The sequence below is a fragment of the Trachymyrmex cornetzi genome, unplaced genomic scaffold, assembly GCF_001594075.2.
Source record: "Trachymyrmex cornetzi isolate Tcor2-1 unplaced genomic scaffold, Tcor1.1 scaffold47, whole genome shotgun sequence".
Classification (NCBI taxonomy): Eukaryota; Metazoa; Arthropoda; class Insecta; order Hymenoptera; family Formicidae; genus Trachymyrmex; species Trachymyrmex cornetzi.
In genome coordinates, this window is record NW_017299509.1 from 525920 (window position 1) to 542161 (window position 16242).

Sequence of the window (16242 nt, forward strand, 5' to 3'; positions counted from 1 at the left end):
AAACAGATTTATTTTGATTCTACATAAAGGACGACACTGTCATTTAACTTTCTTTTAAGTAACGTTTGTTGACTCATTGCGAAGAAATAAATACTAACCTCAACGATGGGGATATTCAGGGTGCAAAATATAAATAAATCACATTATATATTCCACAAGGAATATTCGTGTATCTTGTTTACAAAATCAAACGTGACTTTTAGCTTTCTTTGTTACAAAATCTGAGCCAAAACTTGACATACAGGCTCTTTAAAACAGATATACAATAGATATTCATTTAGTCAATCTTGATTGTTTTTTAATACAATAGTAAGATAATCTCTGTGATTATACAAATATACGAAATTAAATATTAATAACACGCGACAATTTCTGCACCCTGTTGAGTAGAAGATCCCCTTGCTTCACCATCGCTTGATATTGCCAATTCTTGCTATCCGGTCGATTTGTTTCGACTACTCCTCCAACTCGATCGACTTTGCAATGTAATCGGCCTGCTGCTATAAAGCGTGACAGTTCTCTAAAAAAAAAAAAAAAATAACATTCAAGAGCATTAACAGTGGACCTTGATGCCTATTTTTGTGTAAATTTATACAACTTCCAGTTCAAGCAAACTGTATTGATTATTTGTCGATTTTGAAACACAATCTTAAACTGTGAAGCCAGAGAGTTTATAACTTTAATTAAATAAAACAAATTTTAATGTACATATGATACAGTTGACATTAAGTAAAATAAAAGTAGAAACAAAATAAAAATATGTCTACATCAAACTAACGTTTCGACCATCTTTGGATCATTTTCAAAGTTATAAACAAGTATCTATATAAAAGTGGTTGACTACAATAGATTAATATAGATCATTAATTATAGAAGTACAATGAAAATTATTAAAAATAGACCTTTGTTGTTCAGGCAATGATTTTAATTATATGTAGTCGACGGAAGGTAAATTCTGGATTTACGCCAAACATTCAAATATCGCTGAGTATCCAACAATGAATAGATGTAGTTATCAAAAAATAAATCCTGGATATACGCCATGGTTCGATTACAAAAAGTATTCGCCAAATGTACAAAAGTACATTATCGCTGATAATGCTATTAAGTAAGCCAAAGTAACAGTCCTTACAAAAGGCTAATCCAGATTCTACAGTATAAAATTTAATAATATAAGAATAAACATGTATAAAATTTAGTTACCAACAAAACATGTGAACATATATGTGTATAGTAAAATTCAGTAATATAAATAAAAAGGAGTTCCCTCAGAACAATAAAAAAATATGCGAAATAAAATAGATAAAAACGATAACGCAGAATATAATAAGTTAAAACTATTAAAATGTTCAGAACCTAAAGTAATTACTACTAAAAGAGAAAACATACCTTAAGAAAGTAAAGCGCAGTCAAATTAAATAAAAAAGTAACGTCAGAAAAAATTATTGAGTCAATGATTAAAACTGTAATAAATTTAAATTTAAACAAATTTGCGACAAGGACCACTCTGTATTATTCACTTTTATACTGTAGAATCTGGATTAACTTTTTGTAAGATGGACTCTTACTTTGGCTTACTTAATAGCATCATCAGTGACTTTTTTATATTTGGCGAATACTTTTTGTAATCGAATCATGGCGTACATCCAAGATTTATTTTTTGATAACTACATCTATTCATTGTTGGATATTCAGCGATATTTGAATGTTTGGCGTAAATTCAGGATCTACCTTCCGTCGACCACATATAATTGAAATCAGAGCCTGAACAAGGAAGGTCTATTTTTGATAATTTTCATTGTATTTCTATAATTAATGATCTATGTTAATCTATTGTAGTCAACCGCTTTTATATACATACTTGTTTATAACTTTGAAAATGACTCGAAGGTGGTCGAAACGTTAGTTTGATGTAGACATATTTTTATTTTGTTTTTACTTTTATTTTACTTAATATCAACTGTATCATATGTACATTAAAATTTGTTTTGTTTTGGCTTGTAGCTCTTCTGATTATATTTTGTTTTATTTGAATTATTTGAGCCTTTCTTTATTATGTATTTTTAATTAAATAAAAAATAAAAAAAATATATTAATAATATTTGTGACTCCAAGAACAAATTTAATACAAATAAAATATGAACTTCTGCGATTATTAATAATAAGTGCATAAATTATATATTCATAAGTGATAAAATATAATTTGCAAGCAATTAAGAAGTAATAATCAAACGAAGTTAAAAGTAAAATGTAAACTCGTAGACGAGTTTCGATTCCGAATTTGTGCGAGTCCTCTTTAATGTGATAATTAGTAAAATCAAGTACAAACTGAAATAATTGCTTACAAGTTGTATTCCATTGCTTATGAATATATAATTTATTGACAACTAAAGAGATTCATATTAGCATTTTAGTTGATTTAATTAAATTGCGTTAAAATTGATAACAATCACTCACTGATCAATGTATTCCACTGTGACACCAAATGCTTCAGCCATATACTGGAGAGTTAAAGACCGGTAGGATTCCAATAGTTGTGTATATGCGAGAATTCTCATCTCCCGAACGTAGTACCGATAATGAGGAAATATTAAATAATCTCGACGCAGCAGTCCTTCGACATGCGCTGAAACATTATTGTAATAATTGCAGGATTCTTCAAATATAAAGTAGAATTTAAACTGCGTCTTTCATACTTACCAAGATTCTTGAAAAAATCTGCATAATGACAATTATACAATGAGAACAAGTAATCCTTGACGTCTGAATTACTGTGAAGAACCTCCAATATCTCGGAGCCCTTAATAATTTTGTCTCTCAGTTCATTCCGTGGAAGACTTATCATACTTAAGTATACTGTGTATCTCACAAAAGTGTTATAATCCATGAGCTCATAACTCGTAAATGTGCTAATTGTGTCCAAAAAGAAGTTTGCAGCTTCCTTGAAGTTACGAACTGCTATGCAATATATTCCCTGATAAACTTTCAAACGATTTCGTCTATCCCAATCACCACCTTCTTCTATCAAGCTGCAAAATATGAGCAAAATATATTAGTTATTACAAAGTATACGATAATTGATATAAAAAGATCTTTTTGCTTTCACTTACCTCTTAGCTTTCTCAATATTTCTAGTGATGTGATCATGATCTAGATAGAACAAGCCAATCCTAATATTGTGAAATATAATATCTAGTCTGTGTCCTAATGATACTGTCTTGTCATACGTTTTCCTAAACGCTGAGATTGCACCTTCTTTATCGCCTATTCGACAGAGATATTCGGATTTCTTTAAGTTGGCTTCCCGAACCTCCATCTCGCCTAGATTTTTCTCAGCATCCTCGATAGCATCGTCAAGTTTCTTTAACTGTTCTACATTATGTGTCTTCATCGTTGCAAGAAGAGTTTCGTCCACAGGCCAATTCAAGTCTTTGCAAACTTCTTCATAGAACGGAGCCATATCTATGTACAAAAATTGTCTTTATTTATTACAAAATACAAATTATACTAAAAGAAATAATAATCAATTATTAAAAAATTAATAAATTGATCATAGCAGTTAATAGCCACGACTATTTTTAAAAAACATTATTACCTTTATTTTTTATTTCAAAACAGAAATTATATTAAGAATTACATATAATCAATCCATTAAAGAATTAATAAATTGATCAAAGCAGTTAATAGTAGAGGTTATGTTTCGGACAATAATAGATAACGAGATGATGTATCCAGCGACAGATCGAGATAAGAAGGAAATGACAAGGTATTATGTTAAACAGATTAAGTTACGCTGTCGAAAATTATATCAAACTTTTCGAAATAACGTGACAAGCAGTCGAGAGAAAAAGATGCAGTCTCACTGTCAGCTTTGATGGCATCTAGGAGTTTGGTCTTCAAAGAGGCATCATCTACATGTTCGCGGAGACCCAACAGGAACTTCGTCTGGGCCAACTCCAAATTCGGATTCTTCTCTAAACCCTCTTCCTCCAGATTCTCCAGTGGCATTGTGAATTATTAAATAATTCGATAGAACGTCGTCCGTAATGAATTGACACCTTCCCTTTTTAGGTTAAGAAGCTTTGTGATCCGAGACACTTCAGGTTCCTTAAAAGGACTTTTCAATTCGCAGTATTTCCGGAAGATGGCGCCACCGTATCCATCTTTCCGTTTACGGTGCTTCAATAGATGGCGCCATCGCATTTATCGCCCGTTTAATCTTCAATTTTTGCTAGTCATTCTCACTTAGAAAAATATCTACAAAATTATTTTGCGAGAGAGAGAGAGATGGTATAAAAGATTATGATGTACTCTTTTCCATTTTTTAGGAAATCGGAAGTAACGTAATTCTATAAATTAATATGTAGAATATTAGTCGGATGAATAGAGAATTTAATTAAAGTAAATTGAAGTATAATTTATACAAGGCTGTATTTAAAAGATAAAATTGAGATGCTATCTCAAAAGCAGATAGACAAAATGCAGCAACTCAAGACTGTTAAATTAAACGTTCGTTAATTTTGAAAGTCAGGGCTCCGAAATTTGCTCTTATGTAACCTGATAAAACTCTTATTATTGAGCACGTCAACAGTAGAAATAAAAGAGGAGGCTGCTCAAGCAAAACACAAGTCATCTCCCAATTTGCGATTCATTTTTATATTATTTTGATATTATCGTGACTTGCTGCTCTGCTTAGGCTGGAATGACTAAAGCACTCCGTTTACTTTAACGAATTAATTAATTTACTTTTTTTCTGACACATATTACCATTGACTGAGACAAGATGAGTCTAGAGAAACAGGAAAATCTGTTCCCACAGAATTCATTTAGTATTTAAAAATCAAACACGAAGAATCTCTCGTGGTGATAGATCGACTTTGTTTGTTTCATTAATTTAGGTACGTCTAGTTCCTTCATTTCCTTTTCAATCAAAAATTCTATTCTTCCAATACTCGAAATTATTTCCACTCGTCTGGAGTTCCGCTTATTTTTCTTCACGACGATAATAAAGTGGAATTAGTAAACTGACATTTAATTCCTACAATTCGCGTCATGAGAATTCAACAGCTGATTCAAACGCAAAGGCGCTGACGATTCGAGCTTGATTGTTGCCAATAATTGTTGATTTCTCTAATATTCGCGAAGCTGATTGACGATCCGCGAAATCGAAACGGATTGAAAATGGCAGAGATTCGATCTCCCGAAATCAGAAACAGTAGGAGAATAAAAACCTTGATTGTGTCGTCATGCCTGGCCTTGCAAAATAATAATCGTCATCATCATATAAATTCCTTTTTCTTGTTACTTTTTTTAAAAAATTTAATATACGTAATTAATATACGTAATGTAACAATTTGACACGACACACAGCTTACAGCGTGATTCTTTAATAATAATAAACGCGCACACAACATCAACTTCGTTCTCTTAATCGACTTCGATAATAAATCTAAAATTCTAGACAATTAGCTCATTAAAATATTTATCTTATTAGCCTCATTGGAAAATTATGGGCGAGGATATCGAATTTTCGCGCGATTCTGCATATACATATACGATTCGGATCATAAAAGATTCTCGGGGAATGATTTAATTTGAACCATCTTATTATTCTTATCCAGGTAAAACGCAGAATTATAATTAAGTCATAATAATATCATAGGACGTCATCATGACGTTATTTAATATTTAAAAATGAACTTATAAATGACAAATAAGGTAATGATAATATCCTTATGATATTCTTATGACTTTTATATTTTACGTGGATAATTCCCTTTAAAAAGAATAAAATTAAATTAATTTTCCCATCTACTTTTTCGATCGCTTATATACATCTATATATTATATATATACATATACGTGCGTGTGATTGAAATGTAAAAAAAAGAGATCGGTCGACACGCAGATAATCATAGTATTGATTAAGTATTTAGACCTCCGAATATCTCGCAGTGTCATTAATGATCATTACGCTCCTTCGTATACTCTGTTATAAAAAGGCCGCATGACATTGCACCGAGGGATAAAGAGACCGTAATAACTTATTATTATAGTTCCCGATTAACGTCACCGTTCGCTTGCCGTTCGAGAAAGAAAGACTTCTTTCGGGTAAAGAATTACCATTCACTTTCGGTGTTATATCAGTAATGTATTTTGTAACAATTCATTTTTCACATAAAATATCGTAGTAGTACGAGCAGAGACATACAGATTTACATATTGCGGGATACTCGGGTATCCACTGAGCACCCAATGTAACGTCCGTTGGAGATCTGCGTGGGCTTCGTTAGGATCGGGCGGCAAAAGAGCAAGGGAAAAATCTCTTTTTCTTATTCATTTTTTTTTCTTTTCTTTTCTTTCGAGCTATCGTCAAAGCTGCAGTCGACGAGAGCATCTGTCACCCTTCCTTATCCCGCGATATTTCGTAGGAGCGATGAATATTCGAAAAGTACATTCGTTAATTCAGATTACAGAACACATCTCGACTGCCCGAGCGATCGCGACCCGATCGACGACAGGAGCTGGCACTTGGCAGAGCGGATCCGCGATACGGATCAGGCCGATCGTTCGAACGCACACGTAGATACACCGTTACGTTTAATTAATAGGTAGAATAATAGAGGTTCGAAGCGATTAAAAAATATGTCGGAGGCCGGCACAAATCCCGGCCCAAGCTCTCTTACTCGCTTACTTAACTCTCGGATTTTGTTCTTTTTTTCTTTTTTGCTTTGTTTAATTCGACACGTTCAACAGCGAATCCACACTTTTATATATCTGTATAATATATATTTATACTTAATAGTAAAGTCCTTAATATAGAGCGATCAATTTACAATCAGTTAGTTAATTTGATTAATCGAAGAGTCAATTAATTAGTAGTGCGGTTGGATGTGCCGGTCGCACCGACCGGCCAGAGTTATGTGTATATTAATCCTCATCTTTTCGATTGCGAATCGATGAACGTTGTTGCGCGACTAACACACCGATGACATCTATTATTCTTGGCCGCCGTCCGGAATCGGATTGGATTTCTGAAAAACATCTACTACAATAAACTTCGATCGTATGTACTCGTGACTCGTGATCGTGTCTGTACGTTTATATGTATGCGTGTTGTATATGTGTGTGTTGTGTGTGTGTGTACGTCTGTGTACAGATATTATGTAATTTATGTCTATGTGTGTGTGTGTACGTTGAGGCCGATGATGGAACGAAAGAAACATCTATAATATAGACATCAGTTATTATATCAACGATTCTCATCTATACCCTGTGCATCATCTTAAATGTCTCGACACATCCTAGGTGATTTCACCCGAGATAAATGTTGCTCGCTTATCCTTACATATATAATATATTTATAGTTTATATTTATATAATATCTATATATATATTTATATATTTATATATTTATATCTGTATATATATTTATAATCATGCCAGATGCGTCACTTTACAGCGTCGGTCAGCGACAAAGGAGGATGCCGATTAATGCCAGCTATATCTATTACGACTGCATGTAAGTGTACGTATGTTTTGTGTGCGTCATGTCAGTGTGTGTGTGTGTGTGTGTGTGTGTGTATGTGTGTTCGCGCGCGGGTGCGTATGCGTGTGTGTGTGTGGTGCGCGTAAATGCGTGTGTTCGTTTTCATATAATCGTGTATTAATATATAGTGACTTTCGGCAAAATGCGAAACGCATAACAGAATATAATTAACGAGACAACGTAACGCGACTATGTTAATAACGACGTAACTCCACAGCGATATCGAGTTGTAACGATAAATAATAGCCAGAGTTGCAACGAGAAAACGGCGATGGCTGTTGCGGGCGCGAGGTACGAAAGTGGATGGCGCGGTGATGATAAAACAATTAAAGTACACACGAATAGTCTCTTCCTTCTTCTGCCTCTCACGTTTTGGGCTCATACATCTTCTTACGTTAAAGTAAGCTTGGCATCCGGTCGCGCGGACGGTCTCTCTTACCAAGGTTCAAGTTATAATTCGGTCGATCGTCGGCGAATTCCGTCCCGCGCGCGAGTTGCAAGGCCGGTTCTATTAACATCGATTAACATCAACCTTAGTTTAATCGATTTTCTGTCTCCTTCTAGTCCCCTCATTTTCCCGAGAAGGAGATAAATAAGTTATTTCTCATTTCTATAATTAAATAACGCTGGTCAAACGTCGCGCGAATAAATATATTCTCTCGAAATTTGGAATTTTTAACGCAAGAATATCCGAAGTCTCGAAATATTAAATGGAAATAACGTACAGCACTTGAATTAGCATAACGTTTAAGTTACATCTACAATTCAACGGTTTCTTTCATGCGAAATTGACTTTATCCGATTGCGGGAGGAAACGAATACAAAGGAAACTTTTAATCGCGTGATACTTTTATATAACACTTTTTATACTTTCCTTCTGAATGTCGCGTTCGAGAAATAGAGTTCCTTTTTCCCCGGATAAGGATTAAACTACGGTTAAATTTGACCAACGTTGACGAAAGTGGTCGTGCCACGATTGAAGATGCACCGACGCAATCGGGCTTGATTTTTTTTTTCCTTGCTATGTGCAGTAACCTTAACGATACAATGACGATAACGATTAATATTTACTCTGTTAAAAAAAGCTCACGTGCTGCGAGCGCGAGAGCGACGCGCGGCGCGCAATTTGGTGACATTTTTTCCACGCGCTCATCTCTCGTTAGAGCGCGATGAGGAGATGTGATTTTTCGGTGGAAAATAAACAAAAACGGAAATTGGAAAATTATTTCATCTGGAACACTCTGTGCGTGGCAAGAAAAAAAAGAATAAACGAAAGAAATGATAGCGTATCTTTTATTCGGGCTAAGAAACATCCGACCGCGCTGATAATGGTCGATGCAGATTCGCGCGTTCAGAAACGATGATGCTTCGAACGCAAGGATATCTAATCGATTGATCGCGTTCTTATTTCAACTTCTGTTGCTGTATGATAACGAACACGGACTCGTAGAAACGTGAGAGGGTACGTAAAATCGTAATTTCACAACCGAGCTTCGTAATTTTTCGATGGGTCAACAATTATTTACGTGCGTCCCTTCTATCACTTTTACTTAGACTAATTTGCTATATTAGCAACGATACCTCATTATGGCACAACCGAGCGAACTACAGAGTTCCTCGTGAACTTGAAACTTTCAATTCGATTAAGCTCGGCTCGGTGCACGATCGAAATGAGAACGATTGCTCATCGAGAGGAGATGACTCCTTAGTTACAAGTTTATAAAAGATAAATCTCTCGGCGGATTTCTCTTCTTCCGTCAAGATAATCAATTCTTCGATCATTTCTGTGTTAAAAGCTGAATAATGAAAAAATTGTATATAAATATCGCTTCTAACAAATAATATTACGTGCGCCCTATCACGTAAAATTGTAAAACGAAGCAAATCGTCGATTTTTTAGAGAAATTAAGATAGCAATTCCGATGACGTGAAATTGCATCGTCATATAAAGTGCAGCATTTGACGTGTTAATTAATCAAATACGCAACACATTAATAACATTACAACAGGCTAATGGTATTAAGACGCAATGCGATACATAAATGATAAGTAAATGATCGATGCTATTATTCTAATCGTACAATCGTAGCGCGTTCTTTTTTGTCGTAACGAAACCGGTATAAATTCGATTAATTCCATTTCTGATAGACACGGAAAAGTCATTTTTATAACATTATCACAAAAATCTTATTGCACTCTCGTTATTCTCAATAAATAATATTATACTTTATCATGTCATTTTTATAATATAAAATAGATAATATTATATATAAACAATATATAATATATATATATATATATAAATAATATATAACGTTATATATTTTATATAAAATGATAACATCACAATATCATTTATAAATAAGAGAAATATTAAGTGAAAAATCAATCAATGTACAATAACTATTGCACAATAACTAATGGTCATTGATTAAACTAAATTAATTATCTAACAAATCATTTATTTCCTGTGCATCGAGAATTTGAATTAGTCGAAATTATACTTGTTTCGATATAATCGGTAATATTTTGGACTTTGTGTTTTACTTTATGTTGCGTCGTTTCTTATTGACTTTCGAAGATAACAATTTGCAATTACAAATTAGGATACATACCCATCTATATACCCTATTTGCAATATTGAATGCCCTTCGAAATACGAAAGAGTTTACGGAAACATGGTTTCGGTTAAAGCTCGTAGATATGCTCGTAGCAATCAGTGTGGTCGATACTTCCTAATCGATGTAGGAAAGAAGAATAGCGTAATTACATGTTTACCCGACCTTGGCTACGTCGGCCGAATTCGTAATCCGTGATCTGTTCGGTATTAAGGTCATTTATCGTTATGGTTATCAGAATGCGTGCCCGTGTAAGTGTATTTTAGCGATCGGATCGGTACAGAACGCGATCGGCGAACCTGATCTACCCTTACAATTCTCGTTCGTTGCGTGCGCTAGTCGCGTTTCACCAGTGGTTTTCCCGTTCCCGAGCCGCGCGCCCGTAATTACTCACGGCGTAATCACATATCGAGAGCGTGATAAAAAAAAAATTGAGTACGAGAGAAGCGAGATGCAGGGAGAAAGAGTGGAGAGACGTTGAAATGAAAGACCGACAGTTGCATAGGCTGCCCCAAAATTGACGCAATATAGACACGATACAGCATGCATGCCTCGAATTCCTGGCGAAAATAAAGCACAAGAGAAAAAGGAGCGGAAATCGAACGTAAAGATAGTGACAGAAACATAAGCAAACGATTTAAGGTACGTAATGAATTGAAATAATAGAATGTAAAAGAAGGGTAAAGCATTTTAATGCTTCTTTTACATTACATCGTTCCAATCTCCTTAGAGTATTGCTTACGTTTGCTTACGCTTCTATCACTCTCCCTTTACATTCGACTTGCATTCTTTTTTGTCTTACGTTTCATTTTTGGTAGGGAGGACATCTTCATTTTCACACAATGTTTCAAATCTCGGTTTCAATATCTTAGGAACTAAGCTTCAGATTCTTAAAGTAGTATCCATCTGAAAGAAAATGCATTAGATGTACTATCTAATAATAATTCGGATAATAGTTCATTATTGCTATCAGAGTTATCTCGATGTTATCTCGGTGAGAGGAAAAATGTGTATATCCATTTTTCGCCAATTCTGGGGTGCTTTGTACATAGAACTGGCTTGAGCAAAGGTAAGTGAAAAAGAGGAAATAGAGTATCGTGCGGCAAATGGATCGACAAAGAGCGAAAGATTGCGCGCAGATTGGAGATAGCATCTCGCGGAGGGTGATTTCGCGGAGAGAGCGATTTAAAGAGAGAAAATGACGGGGATGAAGGAACGGCGATTCGGGGGGGGACGACGCGCGACGGTGCGACCCCGACACGTTGAGAGCCGTGTCTTAAAAGACGTGTGTAAAAATACGTAGAAAAGATAAACGCGGCGGATACGTGCGTCGCTCGCGCGCGCGCACAGGAGGCGATCGGCAGGCGCGGAGGTGAGGTCGGTGAGGTCGGTGAGGATGGGACGGGATGGAGATGGAGATGGAGAGAGAAAGAGATAGGATCATCGGGGGCTGGTGGTGGTGGTGGGTCGGCGAACGGTATCTCACATCGATTATCATACACCGTCGTAGGAGAGGTCGACCGGCGGTCTGTGGTGCGACGGTGCGAGGTAGGACGGCGGCGTGGTGGTGCTGCTGGACGCCGCGCCAGCCGTGCCGACGTAGCCGGGGTAATTGGCGCTGGGCGCGTGTATGCCCGTCGGTGGCGCTGGATAAGCGTCGAACGAGCTTGAGTACGAGCCGTTGTACGGATACGGATTGCCCGCCATCGGGTGGCCGAGGGCGGCGGATGGATGCATGCTACTCATGCCGCTCATCCCACCAATTCCGTACGTACGCTGCATCAAGCTTGTCTCGAGGCCTCCGAACAGGTACCCATTGGTCGAGCCCATCGGCACCGGATAGTGCCCGGTTATGATGTTGGGGTAAGAGTTGCTGGGGTGTCCGTGATTCATGCTAGGGGTGTAGTTACTGGACGCGAGATTTTCCACCGTGTAGGATTTGCTGTGCTGCTGCTGTTGTTGCTGCTGTTGCTGCTGTTGTTGATGCTGTGGCTGCTGCTGCTGCTGTTGCTGAGAGTCTTGATGATGACGACTGTTCATAGCGTACAAACCTCCGTAGCCAGCGTCGGTGGGAGAGTGGTGTAGCGAGGATGGATAGATTCCGCTACCCGGCGGCAACGGTGGACTGTAATTGGCCATTCCAGCTGGTCCAGCCTGCATGCCGCCGAAACCGGACATGTAGGACTGATGGTGGTCCAACTTGTCCCCCATGCTATCGTCGCCCGGCATACCCGGATGCGCATGTTGCAGACGCTGACTACCGCCATCGGCTATACTCGGGATCTGGTCCACGAGGGATTCTAGGTCGCTCAGACTCTTAGACGCCACGTCCTGGCCGGAGTTCCTCTTGATGACGTATTGCTCGTGCGGATGGTGCGGCGACATGGACGTATGGGTGGGCGTATGTGGATGCGGCGGCGTTGGATGCGAATGATGGGAGTGCTCCTCGGCGGTCTGGCTGAGAGGCGTCGATGTCGTCTGATGCGGATGCGGATTATGCGCGTCTGGTGGCTGCTCGTGGTAACCCATGTAGTTGGCGTAGCTGTTATGGGACGGCGTGCCAGGACTGCCATGGTGACCCGTCGGATCGGGCCCTCCGGCCGGATTATACTGACGATGGTCGTTGCCCATGTTTTGCTGCGACATGCTGGTGGGCGGTTCAAAGTCCGGATGCTCGACGCTAGGCGACGTCAAAGGCGACGGCTCGAGATTGTTCTCCGACGAGATTGCAGTATTGATTTCCGACGATAAGTCCGAGTGCGTGAACGACAGCGACATGGACTTGGGGCTCTGGCTGTAATGCTGCTGCAGGTGCACAGGGCTTTGCTTCGCGCTCATATTGTACGGGCTATTGTCGTTTATCCCCTGGCCGAAGAAGCCGTCATTCATCGTCGGCGCGTACGGCGCCATATGCTGGAACTTTGGAGGTGACATCAGTGGTGGCGAAAAGCAGTTCGACACGTTACTGTACCCGTCGTTCAAGTGGCCCATCACCTGATGCTGTTGCTGTTGCTGCTCTCTCTCACGGTTCTCCCGCTCCATTTGCTTTTGCTGTTGATGGATCTTTTTCGGACGACCGCGACGTTTTTTAATAACCTCGCCGTTTGCGTCCAGCTTTTCAGGATCCGGCGGTGGCTGATCCTCTGGATTTTTTATCTTTTTCGGTCTTCCGCGTTTCTTCTTGCCAGGTAACACGCCCGTCTCCTGCTTAATTCCCATGCCGTTGATCTCCGTGATTCGGCTCTCACCGTCGGGCAAATCGTCGGTAAACACTGGCTTCTTATCCTCGATCGGTTCGTGTTCCTTTTTCTTGAGCTTTGAATCGGCGAATACGATGTCTGATTCGTCCAAGTGCGTGATCGTACCGTTTAGGTAGTCGCGGAACTTCTTCAGGGCAGCGTAATATGGCACCTTGTCAGCAGCACGTGGTAGTTGAGCACACCTCGCGCTGCTTGAGGGCATAACCCACATGTACTGCAATACACAACATCGAGAAGTGAGGATTTTGCCTAGACGATTATGTCATTAAAATCATAAACATTAAAATTTCATACATGTATGGTAAATAGAAAATAATTACATATATAGTATACATAGTAATTCAGATTGAATTATTTGAACATTAAAGATCTAGTTTTGATCGTTACGGTCGTTAATTATATTTCTTACTGTTGAATTTTCAAATATACGATCCAGTAAAATTCTTATGGTAAAATAATTTCGTTGAGTTCAAATGGCACAGTCAAAATATAGCGAAAATGATCTCTGTTTATTTATGATAACATGTTGTCCGAGACCTACATTCTCACTGAATTCACTGAAATTATAGGTATCAGAGGTCTGTTTTCTGTGGCTGAATTAGTGTACACTTTTGGAACTGAAAGTGGAGAGAGAGTGAGAAAGATTCGATATTTGTCAAAAACGAGAAAAAGAGTTCTAGTGCAGTCTAGTACAGGAACAGAAAACAGATCTCATTTCTAATATTCTGAGCAACACAAAAAGCAAGTAAAGTTGCGTGAAACGTCCGAATGTTTTAGAATTCCTTTAAATGATTTTCCTCGAGGAATTTTTGAATTTTGCGTTACGCAGAATATTTTTTCAGTGCAAGAGCATGAAGAAAAATGTAAGCTATTTTACCGTATTGGTGCCGTCGACGAGGTTCGGTTGTCTGCCAAACCCAAATTCCTTCTTTCCCGAGAATACTTCGTATATGAGTTTGCCGTTGAATACTGCAATTTTTGGCTTATACTTTCGTAATTTCTCGAGCAAAATGTGACTACCTGTAAAATAAAAACAATAATTAATATAAATATAATTAATACAGTTATAAGTAAATATATTACAATTTTGATATATAGTACTGATTATTAACAATCAAATAAAAAGGAATTAATTATAAAGTAATGTGACCGATTAACATAAACAAATAGCACTTGTTATCTCTTTCTTTTTAATATTCTTTTTTACCTCTAATATATTTTAAAAACTTTAAAGCAAATTCAATTAAATTCAAATTTTATAGCATAGGCAGTACATTTACGCTTGCCTATAATTACCCTAACTTATAAATATAGACATTATTACATAAAGTCATTGATTACAGATTACACCTATCGCTCCTCTTTATCCTCGCGTTCATTCGTGAATGCTATTTATATCATGCAATTCATCCATTCTATATATTTTTGTAAACGAGAGAAAAATTATCGCGTTGCAATTTAATAAAAGAGTACTTAGTAATAATAATTTAAGATATTCTCTATTACGAAAAACGTAACAATCGAATAATGTAAGGTAAACAAAACGATTTCTGCACGGTATAATCGACGTAAGTACAGATGCAGCTATAATTGTCTCAATTACAGAAATTAAGTCATTCTGGAATTATGCAGTTACTCGAGATTCTAATTCATTAATTTCTGTATTTGCATTATTTTTGACTGATTGTAGCAGGATATGTCGTAAATAGAATTTTTTAAAAATAGAATTTTAGTAGAGAGGGGCATAAATTTACATAAAATTTATTAAGCTACTTACGTAAAAGATGTGTTAGGGAATATTAATGTAAGCGAGGCATTGGTCAACGAGTGTTCACGACAACACAAAGCCTAAAATCAGGATATAAGACGTCTTTGACGTCTGGCTTTTCTGATTAATTGGTAGTTTAGACTTAATTTGATGATAATGTAAAAGTGTTTTTCAGCTATGGTTAATTAATGGACTGATAGTTTTGTAGTGAATAATTTTAAAAATTATTCTAATTTATACAAAATCATCAGTTTAGTGATTAACCATAGCGAGAAAAATTAATATTTTTCCATTATTTCTGGTTAAGTCTAACCCGTAAATTCATTCAGAAAATGAAAAATGTTCATTCCTATCAACATACATTAACTTTAATCTTGGTTTAACTTATTTTTTATCATCTTCTAATTCTAAGAATTAAAAAAGGATAAATAAAAACTAAATAAACTCGAGAGATCGAAGTTAATCTATTGATAGAAATTTATTTATTGATAGAAATTAATCTTAGAAGCCTTTTAAAAGGTTCTCGCAAAATGTCTTTTCGACGTCTTACATCTCGATTTAGATTTTCTGCTGTTTGAGTTAATTTTTTGTCGCAAAAATAATTTCCATAATTCAATTGTTTCTCTCTTGAATTTAGAGGGAGGGGAGAGAGCGACGCCTCTTGAAATACGCTCGTACAGAATCTCCACTACATTCGCATCCTTTTCGCATCATTTTCCAAGTGCTGAAAGTATTGATACGCGTTCCGGTTGACGGATACGCGAATCAGTGATATTTAAATGCGTAGCTGGTGACCAACCGTAATTAACTAATCTCATTTGAAGCGGTGAGAAAAGTATTCGACCTCTACTCCGCTTTTATACTTCCGGCGTCATTAATTTATCGGCTACTTTATTTTAGCGGGACTTGACGTTCGATGTTCCACCGGACGACTCCAACTTCTCGCGAAAAAAGTAGAGACGGCAATTTTACTGAAACACGGGGACATTGCCGATGAGTAGTTTATTGGCTATTAATTATTACTGCTCTCGCCCGCTCCTAATGATT

General features: G+C 37.1%; 2 protein-coding genes across 2 annotated transcripts in view; both read right to left on the minus strand.

Annotated features, from left to right (window-relative positions):
- Nucleotides 1–175: 175 nt before the first annotated feature.
- Rpn7 (regulatory particle non-ATPase 7) lies at nt 176–4125 on the minus strand. The gene is made up of 5 exons (XM_018513466.1): nt 3864–4125; nt 3111–3462; nt 2701–3029; nt 2458–2626; nt 176–520 (listed from the first exon to the last, which is right to left on the minus strand). Exons 1-5 carry the CDS (start codon nt 4006–4008, stop codon nt 346–348), a joined length of 1170 nt encoding a protein of 389 aa, XP_018368968.1. The 5' UTR covers nt 4009–4125; the 3' UTR covers nt 176–345.
- Nucleotides 4126–11578: 7453 nt separating this feature from the next.
- The window catches only part of Tdg (Thymine DNA glycosylase), a 115421-nt gene continuing 110757 nt past the window's right edge, over nt 11579–16242 (minus strand). The window contains exons 8-9 of the mRNA XM_018513575.1: nt 14305–14447; nt 11579–13641 (exon numbers count right to left, since the gene is read on the minus strand). Of these exons, the coding sequence (XP_018369077.1) occupies nt 11662–13641; nt 14305–14447 (2123 nt within the window). The 3' untranslated portion in view covers nt 11579–11661. The remainder of the gene's footprint in view (nt 13642–14304; nt 14448–16242) is intronic.